The 15,839-nt window shown below is 34.9% G+C and overlaps 6 protein-coding genes across 7 annotated transcripts; 3 read left to right on the top strand and 3 right to left on the bottom strand.

Moving 5' to 3' along the window:
- Window positions 1-11: 11 nt before the first annotated feature.
- Window positions 12-4,747, bottom strand: LOC115563005 (leucine-rich repeat transmembrane protein FLRT1). The gene is made up of 6 exons (XM_030385305.2): window positions 4,492-4,747; window positions 1,163-1,702; window positions 912-1,099; window positions 755-849; window positions 574-686; window positions 12-517 (listed from the first exon to the last, which is right to left on the bottom strand). The coding sequence occupies exons 1-6, from the start codon at window positions 4,594-4,596 to the stop codon at window positions 86-88; spliced, it is 1,473 nt and encodes a 490-aa protein (XP_030241165.1). The 5' UTR covers window positions 4,597-4,747; the 3' UTR covers window positions 12-85.
- Window positions 4,748-5,486: 739 nt separating this feature from the next.
- LOC115563007 (myotrophin) lies at window positions 5,487-7,468 on the top strand. Its single transcript, XM_030385308.2, has 4 exons — window positions 5,487-5,716; window positions 5,771-5,881; window positions 7,140-7,223; window positions 7,293-7,468. Exons 1-4 carry the CDS (start codon window positions 5,633-5,635, stop codon window positions 7,377-7,379), a joined length of 366 nt encoding a protein of 121 aa, XP_030241168.1. The 5' UTR covers window positions 5,487-5,632; the 3' UTR covers window positions 7,380-7,468.
- A 785-nt stretch (window positions 7,469-8,253) lies between these two features.
- On the top strand, window positions 8,254-9,817 carry Ip259 (NSA2 ribosome biogenesis factor-like IP259). 2 transcript variants are annotated; one of them, XM_030385360.2, is made up of 2 exons: window positions 8,254-8,355; window positions 8,942-9,817. In XM_030385360.2, the coding sequence occupies exon 2, from the start codon at window positions 8,964-8,966 to the stop codon at window positions 9,741-9,743; it is 780 nt and encodes a 259-aa protein (XP_030241220.1). In that variant the 5' UTR covers window positions 8,254-8,355; window positions 8,942-8,963; the 3' UTR covers window positions 9,744-9,817. The 2 variants fall into 2 exon arrangements, with proteins under 2 accessions (XP_030241220.1, XP_089114515.1); XM_089258389.1 differs by lacking the exon at window positions 8,254-8,355 and adding an exon at window positions 8,737-8,761.
- On the top strand, window positions 8,255-10,763 carry RpS27A (ribosomal protein S27A). Its single transcript, XM_030385361.2, has 3 exons — window positions 8,255-8,355; window positions 9,915-10,254; window positions 10,538-10,763. Exons 2-3 carry the CDS (start codon window positions 9,934-9,936, stop codon window positions 10,685-10,687), a joined length of 471 nt encoding a protein of 156 aa, XP_030241221.1. The 5' UTR covers window positions 8,255-8,355; window positions 9,915-9,933; the 3' UTR covers window positions 10,688-10,763.
- A 184-nt stretch (window positions 10,764-10,947) lies between these two features.
- On the bottom strand, window positions 10,948-14,152 carry LOC108657705 (prolyl endopeptidase). Its single transcript, XM_030385359.2, has 9 exons — window positions 13,905-14,152; window positions 13,477-13,825; window positions 13,144-13,414; window positions 12,928-13,070; window positions 12,706-12,865; window positions 12,408-12,608; window positions 11,946-12,337; window positions 11,601-11,873; window positions 10,948-11,509 (listed from the first exon to the last, which is right to left on the bottom strand). Exons 1-9 carry the CDS (start codon window positions 13,975-13,977, stop codon window positions 11,110-11,112), a joined length of 2,262 nt encoding a protein of 753 aa, XP_030241219.1. The 5' UTR covers window positions 13,978-14,152; the 3' UTR covers window positions 10,948-11,109.
- A 554-nt stretch (window positions 14,153-14,706) lies between these two features.
- On the bottom strand, window positions 14,707-15,686 carry LOC115564810 (BLOC-1-related complex subunit 8 homolog). Its single transcript, XM_030389517.2, has 3 exons — window positions 15,420-15,686; window positions 15,270-15,340; window positions 14,707-15,213 (listed from the first exon to the last, which is right to left on the bottom strand). Exons 1-3 carry the CDS (start codon window positions 15,457-15,459, stop codon window positions 14,782-14,784), a joined length of 543 nt encoding a protein of 180 aa, XP_030245377.1. The 5' UTR covers window positions 15,460-15,686; the 3' UTR covers window positions 14,707-14,781.
- Between the last annotated feature and the right edge of the window lie 153 nt (window positions 15,687-15,839).

Raw genomic sequence — 15,839 nt, 5'->3', positions numbered from 1 at the left:
TTCATTACAAATTTCTTAATTTGTATAAAAATTTTAATTGATTATTTTGACAAAACATGTAAATTGTGATTTATATATATACATATTATATATGAAAATCTTCATTGAAACTTGTACGGCTATAAAGCGTCCTATTCGCGGCTTCATTCTTCCTACACAAGCGACAATGGCCACGTTTATAGACTGCCATTCCAGCTAAAATAAGAGGTATTGCTAATAGAATGGCAATGACGATGCCAATCCAAACAAGACTGCTCCCCTGTGTTGCTGACTCAAAGTCCCCATTTGCTATTTTTAGGACCTCCACGCCTTTTAGCTCCTCTGGATATGCGCACTTCACATTCTTTGCTAGAAGTGGCGTGGTGCTGTTTACTCTTGGAATCAAGTATTTGATCATATATTCGTTGGAGGTATTGCAGTCCCATGGGTTAAAGCGTAGATCCAGCACGCTAAGCTTATCCCAGCGAACTAAAAATTCTCTTGGCAGCGTTGTTAGATTACAGTTATTTAGGTATAGCTGAAATGTGTCATGATTAGTGAGAAATGCATATTAATTATAGGATTTTCATTTACTTTATCAAGCGGAGGGTAGTCCAAAAAGTCTCCTCCGGTAACATTCTTTGACAGAGCGTGTAAATCGAGTTCTGTTAACATTTTGTTGTCACTCAGTATCAATTCTGTTAGATCTGTTCAAAATACAAGATATGTTATATACGTATTTGATTTAGTAAGCCATCGGCTTAAATATTCTTACTTTGTAGTTCGCTGAAGGCACCAGGTCCAATTTTGTATATATCTAACATATATGCCATTCTCAAATATTTCAAAGAAGTCATTGCTGGGAAAACACTGAAAACAAAAATAGGAACATTGTTCGAATTATATAAAATTTTAAGTGAAAGTTTGCTTACTTTTCTCCTTCCAAGTTTCCAATAGGATTCTCATCTAAAACAAGGCGCTTTAAGTTCTTGGAGAACGATAACGCTTTTGGCACCTGTTTAAACAAATTTCCTGTTAAAATCAGAGTATCGAGATCGCGGGGTCCATGAAAAATTGTATCGGGCAAGGTGGAAAGTTCCATAAATGACATATCCAAGACCTGAACGTTTTTAATTAATTAATCAACATATTTAAAGTGACTTAGTGATAATACAGTACTTACCTTCAAGGCAGACAATCCAGCAACTGCAGTTTCCGTTAGCCTATCGATAATTTGAAAAGTATTTGAACACAAACTAAGCTCTTCAAGGTGTGGAAGATGTTCAAACAAATCATCATTTAAAGAATGTATAAGGTTGTATCCCAAGTTAAGTGATTTTAAGTTTTTCAGAGGCTGAAAATCCTGTTGGGAATATGGACCTTTAAATACGTCAGGTAATAAAGCTTTTGAAGTTAACTTGTTATTGGACAAATCAAGTTTGGTAAGCTCCGTTAAATTTTGAAAGGCTCCCAATGTAATCGAAGCTATTTGATTGTAGCCCAAATACAGATTCTTCACTCCATAGGATGGCAAGACAGGAACACTTGTCAAATTGTTGTGCTCCAGTTTGATGGACTCAAAAACAATTGTCTGATTTTGAAGGCTTTTCCATTCTTCGTCAGTAAACCAGTCAGTCAATTTATTGGTGCAATCAATTAGACTGTTTTCTACATCGCATACGCACTTTGTGCATATTGCACTTGTGTTTTGTTTAACGCTTGGCTGAAATAGAGAAATAGAACACTTATTAATATTTGTAATTGTAAATATTTTCAAATTATTACATTAAAAAATTCAACTGAAACTTCTTTTTATAAACGGTATATTAAGTTTGATTATATCTTTCAATGTGTAATCGAATAATTTCCAATTCACTTAAATTAATCGATGATTCGCTATCTACATAAATACGTTCCACATAAAGTCCTACCACTAACCAGAGAACACATAGACCGGACACGTAGTGTAAAGTATTTTGCACACTTATTTTCGAGGGTAATCTCCCAGTCAACTTCGTATTTGCTCGGCTCATCACTTTTAGGGGTCGGACTACAAAAATATGCGAGAGCACAATCATTTCGCTTTATGCGCTCGACCGAGATGGTCGATGGTTGAACAAAAGATCCCTCTGCGCTCAATGTTTCCCTTGCTCTCTCTCTCTCTCGATGCTCTTTGCTCTCTCAAATGTGTATATGTGTGTATGCATGTGAGTACAAGCAGCAGCTCACGAAAATTGAAATTTCTTCGCAGCAAGAACCCATGCCTTCCCTTCTGTGTGAAGAGTATACCGAACTTATCAAACTGTTTGCCAAGCTCGTACAAAATATGTATATGTGTTTTCGATTTTATTTGTGGAAAGGGTATGAAAGCGTTGGTGCTCATAGTGAAAATGCTTTCGCGACGAGCGTGCACGCACACACTCTCCCTTGCTACATGTACTATGAGCATTTGTGTGCCTGTGTGCGAAGCTCTTGCTGCCAGTAGCAATTTTAAATCCCAGCATTTGCTTTTGGTTGATCTTATGAAGTGCTCACATACATACATACGTACATATGTATGTACATATATACATTTGATTGTGTGTACGCATGGGCTGCGATGCTTACAATTATGGGAGATCACTTGTAGAAGCATTTCTATGCCTATGTGATTTCATATGTGCGTGTGTGTATGGGCATGTGTGCTTGGGAGATGAACACTGGCGTGTGCCTGCCTCAACTTAGAATGGTGTGAACGATTTAGGGCTCAAATTGAAGGGGCGCGCTTTTATTTAAGTACCTGATTTTTTTTTCAATTTTCGTGGGCTTGCCTATCTGAATGAATTTTTAAAAAATATGTGTAGTACCTGATCAAACCAAGTGGGCAAAATAGGATGTGTTTTTTTAACCCTTGCACTTGTGCATACATATGCAGGTCAATTTGGCCCTTTTTTAAAACGATGAATATGTCAACAGGTCAAAATTACCCTTTTTATAAATATTGCATCCGTTTGCAGCCCAAATTGACCCTTTTTAAAAAGAGGCATCCGTTGTTGACAAGTGCACTTCCCACTACTTTTTATAGCTATTTTGAAACTTTATGACATCTAACGGATGCCTCTTTTTAAAAAGGGTCAATTTGGGCTGCAAACGGATGCAATATTTATAAAAAGGGTAATTTTGACCTGTTGACATATTCATCGTTTTAAAAAAGGGCCAAATTGACCTGCATATGTATGCACAAGTGCAAGGGTTAAAAAAAACACATCCTATTTTGCCCACTTGGTTTGATCAGGTACTACACATATTTTTTAAAAATTCATTCAGATAGGCAAGCCCACGAAAATTGAAAAAAAAATCAGGTACTTAAATAAAAGCGCGCCCCTTCAATTTGAGCCCTAAATCGTTCACACCATTCTAAGTTGAGGCAGGCACACGCCAGTGTTCATCTCCCAAGCACACATGCCCATACACACACGCACATATGAAATCACATAGGCATAGAAATGCTTCTACAAGTGATCTCCCATAATTGTAAGCATCGCAGCCCATGCGTACACACAATCAAATGTATATATGTACATACATATGTACGTATGTATGTATGTGAGCACTTCATAAGATCAACCAAAAGCAAATGCTGGGATTTAAAATTGCTACTGGCAGCAAGAGCTTCGCACACAGGCACACAAATGCTCATAGTACATGTAGCAAGGGAGAGTGTGTGCGTGCACGCTCGTCGCGAAAGCATTTTCACTATGAGCACCAACGCTTTCATACCCTTTCCACAAATAAAATCGAAAACACATATACATATTTTGTACGAGCTTGGCAAACAGTTTGATAAGTTCGGTATACTCTTCACACAGAAGGGAAGGCATGGGTTCTTGCTGCGAAGAAATTTCAATTTTCGTGAGCTGCTGCTTGTACTCACATGCATACACACATATACACATTTGAGAGAGCAAAGAGCATCGAGAGAGAGAGAGAGCAAGGGAAACATTGAGCGCAGAGGGATCTTTTGTTCAACCATCGACCATCTCGGTCGAGCGCATAAAGCGAAATGATTGTGCTCTCGCATATTTTTGTAGTCCGACCCCTAAAAGTGATGAGCCGAGCAAATACGAAGTTGACTGGGAGATTACCCTCGAAAATAAGTGTGCAAAATACTTTACACTACGTGTCCGGTCTATGTGTTCTCTGGTTAGTGGTCCTACAAATCGAACTCGAGCACAAACGGACGAACAGAAGCTAAAAGATAACATGCGATTCCAAAGTTTTTCATTGTTTTTTCATAGTAACCCAAATAAATGATTCAGTTGATTCGTGCTATGAGTCATTCTTGGGAAATAGTTATTAGCTGAATAAAATTCGTATACACATACATACCATATGTATGTTTGCTTAATTTATGTCCATTCAATTTAAAAACATATGTATGTATGCTTATGCGGATCGTCTTAGAGACATATGTATGTATGTATATATATTATGTACATATATTCGTATGTATGTGTTTTTGATAGCACTCACCACTTTTTTTGTTTCTTCACTTTTAACAGCCGAGTCTGTGATTCCTAATGGCATTAGCGCACAGATCGTTGTTAAGATAAAAACGGTAGCTCCAGCTATATTCATTCTAAATTGTATTCTTGACTCCGTTTATTTGCTAAATTCTGTGGGCACCGAGAAAAAACTAACTAATAAGTAAAGGTTTCTTTTCGAGGCTTATTCCCTGTTAACTGTTATCTAATCTTATCAGTCTTTGGGCGTAAAAGGCATAATCAGACAGTATCAGCAAAGCAATGACGCGTTTTGGACGTTAAATTGTACATTCGAATACATTGAGAATTTATCTATGTATGTACATATGTATGTATATATGTACATACATATGAATTTATGCATGTATTCTAAATTGGTTGCACTTAAGACATGCCTAAAAAGGTTCATAAAAATGTTTAGGTAACTGCAACTTCATAGGAAATGTCTATAAAGTAAACGCGGTATTTAGACTTGTTAAAGTCGTAATTTCAAGTTTAGTTACAATAACTGGTGATCGCTTTTAGCAATTTGCTAAACTGAGTTTCAAATCAACTCTTCTGGTTTGTCTATTGAACGACGTTCTTACACTTTATTCCACCAGTCTCTTTCTAACACAGTTATTTTACTGATTTATACTTTTTTCTGTAAGAAAAGAAAATAATTGTGAGTATCCCGTTTCTAGAATTTAAAAAACTCTACAACATATTCTGAGAAGTGTATTTTATTGCAATTATTGGAGAACTGCCCACGTTGTCACTTAACGTAACTCAAATAAATACATTATATGGCCACATATATTTATTTCTTTAAGCTTCGGAAAATACGAATTAGACTATTCGAAATAAACATATTTATTGAATCAATGAAAAAGAAATTCACAGTTTTGTTATTAAATTTGAATATCTCTGTAGATTTTGTGTTCTGCTTCGGGGTGAATTGCATATATTTAGTGACGTACCAACAACTATCGGCTAAGTACCGTATGAATATGAATACACATCACTGAAAGGTTGATATAAATGAGTAAGCGGCTCGATAAAACCGAAGGCAACCCTTGAAATAGAATGTTGAATATTATTATTCAGTTTTAATTGTCTGCAGTTAATAATTTTTAAACTATACACATAAAATGAGCGACGAATCAGCTGAGAATATAATCTGGACCATAAAAAATGGGGAACTAGATGCCGTCCAAACAGCGTTTAGCAATGATGTGAGTAATAATACATGACTAGTTTTTTTTTCGGCTAATTAATATTATTTGCAGACTCAGAAAGTTAATACAGAGATCAAAGGAAGATATCCGATACATTACGCGGCTGATTTCGGCCAGCTGAATGTACTCCAGTTCTTAGTAAAATTGGGAGCTGATGTAAACGTAAGCTGGTCTTAACTCACTTTGTTATATGTATACATATGTATGTATGTACGTACATACATACGTGAAGATTGAGATGTATACACGCATACATACAAATGTACTTACAGTCGTATCTACACTTTTAAGCTGTCATGTACATACATACATATATATATATGTACATACATATATTATTATTTATATATATGTATATCCTTGGTTTGAGTTATTTAGTGATGAAACTTTATTTATCTGACAGATAACTTAAGCAAAGTGAATAACCCGATACTTTAAAATAAATGTCTTCTACCACTAGCCCTACAACATAGACTGAACTAGGTTAAACTTTTTCAACACAAAAGATCTACAATTGGTACCATTTGACTTCGTATTTGCTCGGCTCTGAATTTTTTGGAGCGGGAATAAAAAATATTGTACGACACTGCAAGCTCTCAAACGAAATGAACATATCCTCATATGAAACGCCGGTATGTGCTGTTTTATTACTCTCTCATTCTTTCGCACACAAGGTGTGCTCTCTCCCTCTGTCTTTATATACACAACGTCACATACGTTTTAAAGGCTCATTTAACAATCGCTTTACAATTCAACCCATACAAAACTCACAAACGACTGAGTCGCGAGGCACTCTAGAATTTTGATCATGGTATCCAATACACACACATACATAAATGTGTACGTGTGTGCAAATTGATCAACTTATGTTGGACTGATGCTTGAGAGGAGAGAGAATAGAGAGAGAGTAAGGAAAACAAAACATACTGGTGCTTCAGATATATAGATACATAGGCATACATACATAGATATGTATGTACATATATTTCGTTGAAAAAAAAAAAAACCAGAGCCCAGCAAATACGATATTTTCATTATATATTTCCAAAAATTCAAAAAACAATATATGTATATTTATGTATAAAAACTTTTTTAATCTTATTAGTCCCCTATGCCCATTATTGTTTTTAAGATAAAGAACATGCGTCAATAAATTGTAGCGGTACTACAAATTATGGAAAAAGATTATTACAATGCAAAGCGAAAAGTAACATTAAGTGGTCAAATTTGTAATACAAAATAACAAAATTTATATTGAATAGGGTCCCAGATGTACATACATATGTACATATATACGCAAGTAAATTTGTGTTTCTTACGATATTTATAAATATACGTACATATGTATTTTAATCCCATAAATTATTGAAAAAAGAAAAATATGCCATTTTGTGATAATATAAATATGTAATTTTAACAGAGAAAAGACAAACATGGAATAACTCCACTTCTGGCCGCTGTCTGGGAGGGTCACACGAAATGCGTGGAGTTTCTTTTGGAAAAGGTATACTCACTAGATGAATATTAGTTGCTTTTGCTTTGGAAAGTATTAATATATTCACTTACTTTCTAGGGTGCAGACAAAAATGGAGTAACTCCAGACGGCCAGAGTTATGCTGAAGTGGCAGAAAATGACGATATCAAGAAATTGCTTGTATGAAAATAATTGTAGTTCATCTTATATCAGTATATATACATATATCACAATTAAAGTTTTTTAAATACATTAAAAATTAAATTATTTAATTACACTGCTTGTTTAAATTTTAGGTTAGTCATTACTTGAAGAAGACTTTTCGTGTACCGATTGTCGGTGCTCAAAGTCTGCTTTTGAAATAATCTAAAACTTTGGTTTGGGTATATTGCATCTATTTTATTGTGATAATTTAGTCATAAATATAAAATCAAAACGAAACACAAAAAAAACGCCTGATGAAAGGCAGTCTACAATGTGCTTTGCCTGGTAAAGTGCTCCACGAGAGTACGGACTGGAATCGTTTGCCTTATCGCTTCGTGTTCTCTGAAAAGACATCAGGACTTTTAAAAGCTAGAGAGAGTTGACATCTAGCCGAAATGTCAAATAATATTTATTATAGTATATTTTCGTATGCCTACCTATTCATCAGACTGTTAAGGATCTGATTGGTTTGAAACTATGATGCTATGATCTAAAAGCTTGAAATACGTATGTATGCATACATACAGACATACATATGTATGTAAATTAGAATTCGAATAACCCAGCTTGAATTCCCTGCGATAATTTCCGAAATCGAAATTGTAGATTTCGCAAACAGTTTTGAATTAAAGCATTTAGAAAACAAGAATCTTCGCTTTTTGTAGTTTATTTGCTATGCAAGCAAAATCAAAACGAAGCCAAAGTCGACAAAAATAATATTTGAATTTAAATTGGATCTATCTGTGACACTTCAAATTATATTGAGAAACAATTTAACATCATGGCAAATGGAATTTTGTTCCATTCCACAGTGGCCGCATGTCTTGAAAAACTGTGAGTATTTTATAGTTACTCTTGCCAAAGCCATACAATTGCAACTCTGTATTTTTTCTGCCTCCATTTCCTGTCAATAGCACGTTTGTAAAACTCTTTCCTGTCGTACTTTTGCCAGACCAAGGTGGGTGGAATTTTGAAAATTTGTAATTTTATGTATTATTTTTAAGTAAAGTGATATTCCCATCATAAATATAAGTAAGAATAATAGTATATAGTTTCTCGCTATAAATTTTTGCTCGAAACACGTCAGTTTTAATTCTAAACCTATAAATGTGTGACTGGAATAATGTGTGAATATGTAGTTTTATCGGCTAAAAAAGAAAACATTCGTGTATATGTATCTACATTGTGAATGCGTTTACCTTTTATATTAATGTTATGCAGTGCATGAGATACGAACGGAAATAATGCAAAAGATGAGTAGTTTGTGCTATATTCTTATGACTTTCTCACTAGAATATACGCATTTGCTCTTTTCAATTATTTGTTCATATTCATGTATAACTTAATAAGTGAAAAAATGAAAGGTGAGTGAATTGTGGTCAATATGACATCTGTGGATTATCAGAAAATACATAATTATGTATTCGTAATATATACATACATAATGTAGTTGCATATACGATGAAGCATTATTTAATTCAGACAATTCACAGTGCCATATTTTCCTCAATTGTTTTATGTTATTAATAAATTTAACGTTGCAGGTCTGCAGAAGACAAATTCACCATGCCTCAAAATGAGTATATGGAGCGTCACCGGAAATTATATGGTCGACGACTCGACTATGAAGAACGCAAACGCAAGAAGGAAGCCCGTCTTCCGAAGGAGCGTGCTCGTAAAGCTCAAAAGTTGCGTGGCATCAAAGCCAAGTTGTTCAATAAGGAGAGGCGTAATGAAAAGATTCAAATGAAAAAGAAGATTCAAGCGCATGAAGAAAAGAAGGTCAAGAAACAGGAAGAAAAGGTCGAGGATGGAGCTCTACCACATTATCTTCTTGACAGAGGTATCCAGTCGAATGCCAAGGTTTTGTCGAATATGATAAAACAGAAACGTAAAGAAAAGGCTGGCAAATGGGATGTACCTATACCAAAAGTGCGGGCGCAATCCGACGCTGAAGTATTCAAAGTCTTAAAAACTGGCAAAACCAAGAGGAAGGCCTGGAAGCGCATGGTGACGAAAGTTACGTTTGTTGGTGAAAACTTCACACGCAAACCGCCCAAATTTGAACGCTTCATCCGACCGATGGCATTACGTATGAAGAAGGCGCATGTTACACACCCAGAACTGAAAGCAACTTTCCACTTACCAATCATTGGAGTTAAAAAGAATCCAAGCTCTCCAATGTTTACTTCCTTGGGCGTCATAACCAAGGGTACTGTAATAGAAGTAAACATCTCTGAATTAGGTTTGGTAACCCAAACTGGAAAAGTTGTTTGGGGCAAATATGCACAAGTTACAAACAATCCAGAGAACGATGGAGTTATAAATGCTGTACTTCTAGTTTAATATGTTAGTGGATAGAAATTGCCTTCGATTCGGTCAAAAAAATAAAAATAGCGCTAAAATACATATTTTAAAAATGTGTTTGTTTTTCTTTACCCTAAGTCAAATATAATTATATTGTTTGATATTAACATTTAAATATGCATTAACTCGTTTTTTTTCGTAATTTTCCAGTTGGCTTCGGAGGTGCACAATGCAGATCTTTGTTAAAACCCTAACGGGTAAGACCATCACTCTTGAGGTCGAACCGTCGGATACCATCGAGAATGTCAAAGCCAAGATCCAGGACAAAGAAGGAATTCCTCCAGATCAGCAGCGTCTAATCTTTGCTGGCAAGCAATTGGAAGATGGTCGCACTCTTTCCGACTACAACATCCAAAAAGAGTCAACCTTGCACTTGGTGCTCCGCCTTCGTGGTGGTGCCAAGAAGCGCAAGAAGAAGAACTACTCTACCCCCAAGAAAATTAAGCACAAGAGGAAGAAGGTCAAGCTAGCTGTCCTTAAATACTACAAGGTACATCTTCAATAACTGAAACAGAATAATTCTATGATCTGTTCTTGGAATTCTTGAGTCTTGGTCTTGAGCTTATTGACTTGTCTGTTAAGTTTTTAAGTGACAATTGAATCTAAACTATCTGTATTTCCAATGAAAATATGAGTATATATATCTTGTGACATGTCCGCTCATGAAAGAGGCTAACATTTGTTGATTACACAGACTGTAGAAGTCTTGTAATCGGCAAATTGAAAAACTTTAAAAATTTGGAAAAATCCTAATGCTATTTACTTGGTTGCAGGTTGACGAGAATGGAAAGATCCATCGCTTGAGACGCGAGTGTCCCGGAGATAACTGTGGTGCTGGAGTCTTCATGGCTGCCCACGAGGATCGTCATTACTGTGGCAAATGCAACTTGACTTTTGTGTTCAGCAAGCCAGAAGAGAAGTAGTGCGCAGGCGCTTTTTTATCAGGCATTCATTTTTGATGTAATTAAGTGAATAAATATGAACTAATATAAGCCTGAAGCACTTCTTTTTATTTAATTGTTTAATCTCTAATGTAAAGCTTTACAGATATCTTAAAGTCTTTAATATCTCTTAAGAGATTTATAAGATTTAATGTCTTTCTAAAAACCAATGCACATTTTTGTTTAAATTTTCTTTATTTTTATTCTATCTACGATATTATAAATCAAGTGGTTAAATCATATAAAAATTCAAAAATCTTGGATTATATACTTCCTGTATTTTACATGATAAATGCAAAAGATTATAAAAGTGATGAGCGATTCGAACATTAAATATCGTCTCAAATTTAATAGACAGGATTATTCTTAAATAAGAAAATCATAACTGTATATATACTGATGAATTATAAATTGATAACATCGATGTTTAGGCTTCTATACATAAATGTAAGAATATCTGTTGCCTCCTCGATGCGTTTAGATGTTGGTTTGCCAGCACCGTGTCCAGCTTTTTTATAGACGCGCAGTAGCAAGGGGTTTTTCTGGAATGGAGAATCGCGTACAGCTTCTTGCAATGCAGCAGCAAACTTTAAGGAGTGCAATGGACTGACACGATCATCATGATCAGCTGTCAAAATCAGTGTAGATGGGTACTCGCTCGACGGATCATTTGGTGTATGGACATTGTGCAACGGTGACAACTTATAAAGATTATCAAAGTGTTCCTTCTCAGAGGGATTCCCATAGTCCGAGCACCAGGCATGGCCAATAGTAAACTTGTGGAATCGCAGCATATCCATGACGCTATTGGCAAAAAAAAAAAAAAATTTGATAAAGTTGAAAGTAGATTTAATCTCCACCCCAATAAATAGCTCTAATATTGTAAATTACTTACCCGACTTGAGCAACTGCTGCTCCAAACAAATCAGGACGTTGATTAATACAAGCACCAACAAGGAGGCCGCCATTGGATCCACCCTGAATTGCCAAACGATCCTTTGTGGTATATTTGTTTTTAATCAAATATTCGGCAGCGCACTGAAAGTCGTCAAACACGTTTTGTTTGTTGAGCAAGCGCCCGCCGTTATGCCACTTTTCGCCATATTCTCCGCCGCCACGGATGTTAGGATAGGCCAAGACGCCATCAAATGTATCTACAAACATAAGACTGTTTTTCGGTGGAATATAGAAATGCAACTACTCATATTTACATAATATATATACATATATATATACTCACCCCGTGAGTCCGAATGTTGGAAGCATACTAATATTAAAGCCGCCATAGCCGTAAAGCAGACATGGGCGTGGCTGTATAGTATCGGCCTTCTTTCGTATAATAAACATTGGCACCTTGGTGCCATCTTTGCTTGAATAAAATATTTGCTCAACGATGTAATTATCCCGATTGAAACCATCCAAGTTCAGATTTATGTCGCGAAAGACTTTTGGTGGCTGATCCGGATATTTAAAGTCATAATGATAAATTGTTCCTGGATTTAAAAACGATGAAAAATTATAGAAAATTTCCGAATATTTTGTTTTTCCCGATGTTCCAACAATGGTGCCAATATCTAAATCAAATTGTCGTATCAATTCTCCAGTTCGAAGTGAATTCGCTTGTAAAATTGTCTAAGAGAGAAGTTACTTTAAGTACAATTGAAATATTTAGGAAAGTAGTAGTCTAGGAAAGTAGGCTTACTTTCACGTCCCTGATATAACAAAGAAGAATCTTATCTTCATTGACACATTTGACCCAATCCAAAACGTCTTTTTCATGTTCAGGTATAAGGGTTTCCCAGTTCTCCTCGGCCGGATTTTCGAAATCAATAATTATGACACGATAATTTGGAGCATTCTTGTTTGTGCGGAAATAAACCTTGGAGCCAACATTGGTGACATACTGGAAAAACAATAAAAAGGAAATGTTGAACACAAAAGGGAAATTTCATCGAAGAAATGGAGGAATCCTCAAATTTTTAAAATAGGTATTTACTCACATCGTAGTCAGACTCAAATTTATCCACAATGATTTTAACATCCAGTTCAGATTTTATTTCTTCTCCGGGCTTAAGATCGGCATAGTATATTATATTATCACGACAGTCTTTAACGATGGCCAATACTAAATATTTTCCACAATCAGAGACAACAGATTGACTAAATAAGAAAAAAATATTTTTGTATTCGTTTTCAACGATTTAAGGTGTTTTTATGCATACAAGCGCCATGATGGCTCATTGTTGAACTGAACAACTAGGACATCCTTTGCTTGACTTTCTCCGATGCGATGATAGTAAAGTTTTTGGTTTTGATTTTGTTGGGTCTCGGAACCATCAGTTTTACCATCTTGGTCAGGATATCTCTGTTGAATGAAAAAATATATATAAATTAAATATATATATTTATATGTAATGTTGTACATTTTATGTACATACTCCATAAAAGAATCCCTTATTGTCCTTTGTCCACGATATTTCCGAAAATTTCACCTTTTCAAGCACCTCGTCGAAGTCTTCACCGGTCTCGGCGTTTCGTATGCGAATCTTAATCCAATCTGATCCACTTTCACTAAGCCCATATGCCATAAACTTCCCGTCGTCGGAAAAGGACTTCTGCGATAGAGCAATTGTACCATCTTCAGATAGACTATTAGGGTCTAAGAAAACTTTACTTTCGCCATCCAAAGAAGCTTGCTGATACATAACACTGCAATGAGAATTAAATTGAAATGAGTACACGGCTTATCTGATTATGTAAAGCTTTGTTACCTTTGATTTTGCAGACCAGTGTTCATAAAATAATAATAATAATCGCCATACTTCATCGGGCATCCATATTTTGGATAGTTCCATAGTTTCGTTAATTTATTATTTATTTTTTTCCACTCCGGACAACTTTCAAGGAACGGCTGGCTTATATTGTTTTGCTTATCAACGTAGGCCTGCGTTTCAGGAGAATCCGGGTCTTCAAGCCAGCGGTAAGCATCAATTATTTTTGTGCCATGAAAATTGTCCACAATTGACAAGTCTTTGCGAGCAACAGGATATACAAACTTTTCCACAATTGGCTTTGAAGACTTTTGAACGTTAGTTGCCATGCCGACTTTTGCAATGTTATCTATATGAGTTAGTAAATTGTATATATGTATTTCAATTATCCACGTAATAAAAGACTTAATTGTGAAATTTGCACATACGTATCTTTGCCGATCCAAAGTATAATGCACGGACGAGAATTTTGCACTGAAGTTGATGTGGAAAATATCGCATTGTAATAGGTTGTATAGAGATGTGCACATTCAATAAAAGCGACTACAACATTCCCAAATACATATCGATATCAATTGAATTAAGGACTAAGCGTTCCCTTGTAAAAGTCACAGCTAACAATGAATTTTAAAATTGTACAGTATAAATATATTTCAATACCAAGTTTGACATACGTATTTTATTTCTGTTGACAATATTCAAAACAAATAGTTCCTGAAAAATAACAAATAAAAGGACAGCAGTGTAACGTCGAAATCACGTAACGTTACATTTTTATAGCTACACATTTTATTATCGTTTTTTAATATAAATATCGTTTTTGGATTTCGGCGCTAATTCGAGTATTCATACATAAACAACAATATGCACATACTTATGTATATTATATGGGGTATAATGCCTGAAGGCCTTTGTCGCTCTTGCTTAACAAATTGTTATTTAGAATTAATTCTTGATAACAATAAATAAATAAATAATATGCGGTTTACATCACTAACAATTATTTGACTCTATAATGTATTCTAGAACCATTTAGAACCATAGAAAACGAAGTCTAGATGAAGTACAAAGAAAGAGTATTCTATGCTACGAAGCAATTCATAGCCACAATGCGTACATTTAGTTCAGAGAGCTGTTTCTATGGAAACTATAAAATATTACAACTATAATTTCATATAAAATTACCATTATTTAGTAAATTATAATATACAAATCGAGGTTACAAAGAAAGTTATTCAGCTCTTAACTCTAACAAAACATATATTTAATTTTCAAGTTTTTAAGCATAGCTGTAAAATACAGCAATTAATGTAAAGTTGTGTGAGACCTTTGAAACTCAACTGAATTAGGTTGAGCCGTTGAAGTGTCTGGTCGAGCTTGCCCTGTTGATATTATTGTCTCCATTCGTTGGGTTGTGTCACGCATAACGCCACTAAAATCAGATAAATCTGGAAGATCTAATGCAAGATGTGCAGAAAATCGTTTATATACAGAGTTCTTTATGCTGTCCTTTTTTGTTTTCTTCCGATTTTCTTCATACTTTAGCTGTTGTTTTAAAAATATTGAAGTCTTCAAGATTTCTTGTATATTATAAAAAGTGCTTTCAGATTTTTCTATAGACTTTAATGCTTGCACACCGTATTCCATGTCGAAGCAATGCCCTTGCAAGTTGCTTTGTAGGCTAAGAACTTCGGTTCGTTTCTCTATGATTGCAGGCAGCACCTTGCGAATGTGTTCCTGGATTACAAAACGAATTAATTGTAATTTGTATAATAGAAAACAGAAAAACCAACCTGAATTCGAAAGAATGCTAAGGACGGATCGTTGGCGAATATGTGAACATTTTCTAAAATTTTTTCTGAGGCTAAAAGAAAATAATAGAGAAAAAAATTATGTTCATAAAAGATTATTTTTCTTTTTTAATTCAATTTATCAAAATTTACTTTTTCTTCCTTTAAAGTTTAGATCACTTCCTTGCGCCATACCTCTCGACTTCTATGTTATTGCCTTAAGGAGCACCACCTATATTATAATTATTATTGGCTTTTTTGATTAGTTATTATTCTTATATTAAGTAAATGTATTGATAGGACTTAAGTAGTAAAACTGAGTATTTTTTCACTGTTTTTCTTTTCTGATTTCCTGGTCTGGTTGCAGTTTGTTAGCAGAACTAGCTCGTTTTAATCATAACAAATTCAATTGAACGAATCAATATTGTACACTAGAGATGTCCCATTTACACAGAATCGATACTTGTTTTTGTACTTATTGACCTGCTTCAATGTATCGACTTCTTTTTTAATTTACTACATTCCGAAATTAGTCAATACATAAAACTTTCCTTCAGTCAATTTTAATACACA

The sequence above is a fragment of the Drosophila navojoa genome, chromosome 3, assembly GCF_054131105.1.
Source record: "Drosophila navojoa isolate 15081-1374.11 chromosome 3, UAZ_NAV_1.0, whole genome shotgun sequence".
NCBI lineage: Eukaryota > Metazoa > Arthropoda > Insecta > Diptera > Drosophilidae > Drosophila > Drosophila navojoa.
The sequence above is the reverse complement of the archived record's forward strand: the minus strand, read 5'-3'. Positions and strand labels throughout refer to the sequence as shown.

Coding starts and splice junctions, on each gene's coding strand:
- LOC115563005 (XM_030385305.2), bottom strand. CDS start 4,596: ATGAATATAGCTGGAGCTACCGTTTTTATCTTAACAACGATCTGTGCG. Junction 1,100..1,162: donor CTGGATTGTCTGCCTTGAAG/GTAAGTACTGTA, acceptor AAAAACGTTCAG/GTCTTGGATATGTCATTTAT. Junction 687..754: donor TGCCTTCAGCGAACTACAAA/GTAAGAATATTT, acceptor TATTTTGAACAG/ATCTAACAGAATTGATACTG.
- LOC115563007 (XM_030385308.2), top strand. CDS start 5,633: ATGAGCGACGAATCAGCTGAGAATATAATCTGGACCATAAAAAATGGG. Junction 5,717..5,770: donor AAACAGCGTTTAGCAATGAT/GTGAGTAATAAT, acceptor TATTATTTGCAG/ACTCAGAAAGTTAATACAGA. Junction 5,882..7,139: donor AATTGGGAGCTGATGTAAAC/GTAAGCTGGTCT, acceptor TAATTTTAACAG/AGAAAAGACAAACATGGAAT.
- Ip259 (XM_030385360.2), top strand. CDS start 8,964: ATGCCTCAAAATGAGTATATGGAGCGTCACCGGAAATTATATGGTCGA.
- RpS27A (XM_030385361.2), top strand. CDS start 9,934: ATGCAGATCTTTGTTAAAACCCTAACGGGTAAGACCATCACTCTTGAG. Junction 10,255..10,537: donor CTGTCCTTAAATACTACAAG/GTACATCTTCAA, acceptor ACTTGGTTGCAG/GTTGACGAGAATGGAAAGAT.
- LOC108657705 (XM_030385359.2), bottom strand. CDS start 13,977: ATGCGATATTTTCCACATCAACTTCAGTGCAAAATTCTCGTCCGTGCA. Junction 13,826..13,904: donor CTTTGGATCGGCAAAGATAC/GTATGTGCAAAT, acceptor TAACTCATATAG/ATAACATTGCAAAAGTCGGC. Junction 12,338..12,407: donor GTTATATCAGGGACGTGAAA/GTAAGCCTACTT, acceptor CTTCTCTCTTAG/ACAATTTTACAAGCGAATTC.
- LOC115564810 (XM_030389517.2), bottom strand. CDS start 15,459: ATGGCGCAAGGAAGTGATCTAAACTTTAAAGGAAGAAAAA. Junction 15,341..15,419: donor AAACTTTAAAGGAAGAAAAA/GTAAATTTTGAT, acceptor ATTTTCTTTTAG/CCTCAGAAAAAATTTTAGAA. Junction 15,214..15,269: donor TAGCATTCTTTCGAATTCAG/GTTGGTTTTTCT, acceptor TTTGTAATCCAG/GAACACATTCGCAAGGTGCT.